This window comes from Nansenia antarctica (genome assembly GCF_963989245.1).
Source record: "Nansenia antarctica genome assembly, chromosome: 1".
Classification (NCBI taxonomy): Eukaryota; Metazoa; Chordata; class Actinopteri; order Argentiniformes; family Microstomatidae; genus Nansenia; species Nansenia antarctica.
In genome coordinates, this window is record NC_137674.1 from 10,895,492 (window position 1) to 10,897,831 (window position 2,340).

Here is a 2,340-nt window from a genome sequence, read left to right on the forward strand (position 1 = left end):
ATATTTGATAGGCACACAACATTTGCATATAGTTACACAGAAACGCATCATAAGAGTAAACTAAGCTTGGGACCTGGTTTGGTACTTTGGAGAGCGTGCCGGCCATAATAGAAACGATACCAGGTAAAATGGGAGTTTAAAATAACACCTTTATGTACAAATACAAAACTGTGATAAGCCCTTCTTGAATTCAATGACTGCCAACTCACAGACTGAGATAAAAGACAATGGTGGGTGCAGAAACTATCCCTGGAGATGACCTCAGGGTCAGGTTTATTTAATGTGTTGTTTAGTTATCTTATTTATCGTGTAGACGGGGCGCACCTGCAAAAGAGACCTTGTCCTCAGTGTGTTTTCCCTGTAGAAATTCAAATAAATAAAATAAAAAATAAATGTGCTAGCAGGATTTGGACCATCTCAGTTTTCACCAATAGCGACACTCACCCACAATAAAGTACACTTAAATTGTATCATGCATGATAAAACACCTTCCCTGAAAGTTACACGATGTACATCTAAAACAGCACATCTTGGACCGATACCTGGTTGGCTTTCACACCTGAGAAGCTGAGAGGGTTTTATTAAGTCACGGTTGGGGTCCTGTATCTGGGTTAGGGTTGAACACCAGCCAACGGCCTGATACGATACAGACCAGGAGCTCTGCTCTGAGAGAACACATCTCTACATTCCTGTATGGACAGAACTCTGGTACTGTTTCTCTCTCCTGTCACTGCTAGCATGGGAGAGGTGAGATAGGGAATGACTGCAGGCTGGGTACTGTTAGATCTTACTGATTGTCTAGCAACATTTTGTTAACATAACATGACACAGACCCCCACACACACACTCTATTCTCAGGTCACTCAGACACACACATTCTGTTCCTTCCAGGTCAGCCTGCTCTTCAGGGTTAGCAATAACGCCACAATACACAGCAATATCCCCCCCGCTATCCCTCACCTCCGCTCTTCCTCACCCCTACCTCCTCCTTCTCTCTCCCCTCTCTCTGACTGTTAGTATTTTAATGCATCTGTATTTGCCAGTGTTTTATTGTTGTAAATTATTTAACCTTGTTTTATTTCTAGCTTCCCCCCCCCCCAAAGAGCCATTGATTTATAGTCAGGCTGCATTTGTAAATAATAATTTGTTCTTACATGTTTGCCTGGTTAAATAAAGGTTTACATTCTAAAAAAATAAATAATAACGCCACAATATACAGATTCGGGAGGTTGTTATCTTAAGGCCTTGGGGGTGGTAGGCGCCAGGGCACAGACAGAGGGTGGTCAAGATAGATGGGTTAAGCTGCCGAGGAGTCAATCTGTCCTTGGTAGAGAGAGTATTTAAGCCTGTCTGTATTTCATAATGATGTCGTGGAATGTCGGATGCTGGTACTGTGCTGAATGAACCATTCGCTGACTGTCTTAATAAATCAAGTACAGAGATTCCGACCCGTGTTGAACATTCTATTTTCTTGTCAAATCGTGTATGCTGCGCACCTGATCTATTCTGAGATGACACAACGCATTTAAGATCACGAAATCCTCGATAGATCGATCCATAACATCTAATTACCGACAAGAAGATTCTACAGTACGGGGCTGGTATGGTGGGACAGAGTGTGTGTCATAGACCAGCTCCCACCCCTCATTCACAGGTCCAGGTGAAGACCCTCCCCCAGGCGTCCCCCACCAACAGAGTAGCATGGGTCCTATACCACACACACACCCACACACACACACACACACACACACACACACACGCACACACACACACACACACACACACACACACACACACACACACACACACATAAAGGGTGTTACGTTACATGTGTCTGGATGTGGTGTGTACAGTATAAGAGTGTGGGTATGTGTGTGTGTGTGTGTGTGTGTGTGTGTGTGTGTGTGTGTGTGTATACAGTATATATATATATATATAAACTCCTCAAAAAAAGTTTGGAAACGTTATTTCAGTCGATTCATCCTCCCCTTTAATAATACCAATTGGTATTGTATTTTATATACCAACAGAAGAATATAGGGGATTTTGGCAAATATTTTTGGGCCGCTACCCACACGTTTAGCTGTGTTGCTCATTCCACGAATGCATGATCCTTACAAGTTGTACCTCGTTGTAAAGGTGACTAATCAGGCTTTCCAACGATATAAAATACAATACCAATTGGTATTATTAAAGGGGAGGAATAATCAACCAAAATAACGTTTCCGAACTTTTTTTGAGGGGTTTATATATATATATACACACAGTACCAGTCAAACGTTTGGAGACACTGATCGGTAATTGACTGGTACTGTATATATATATACTTTATACACACAT

At 42.1% G+C, this 2,340-nt stretch overlaps 1 protein-coding gene across 1 annotated transcript in view; it reads right to left on the reverse strand.

The window, feature by feature from the left end:
- Positions 1 to 1,066: 1,066 nt before the first annotated feature.
- Positions 1,067 to 2,340, reverse strand: part of wdfy4 (WDFY family member 4) — a gene marked incomplete at its 5' end in the record, with an annotated part of 65,247 nt that continues 63,973 nt past the window's right edge. Inside the window, one exon of the mRNA XM_080527028.1 lies at positions 1,067 to 1,708. Within this exon, the coding sequence (XP_080383154.1) occupies positions 1,645 to 1,708 (64 nt within the window). The 3' untranslated portion in view covers positions 1,067 to 1,644. The remainder of the gene's footprint in view (positions 1,709 to 2,340) is intronic.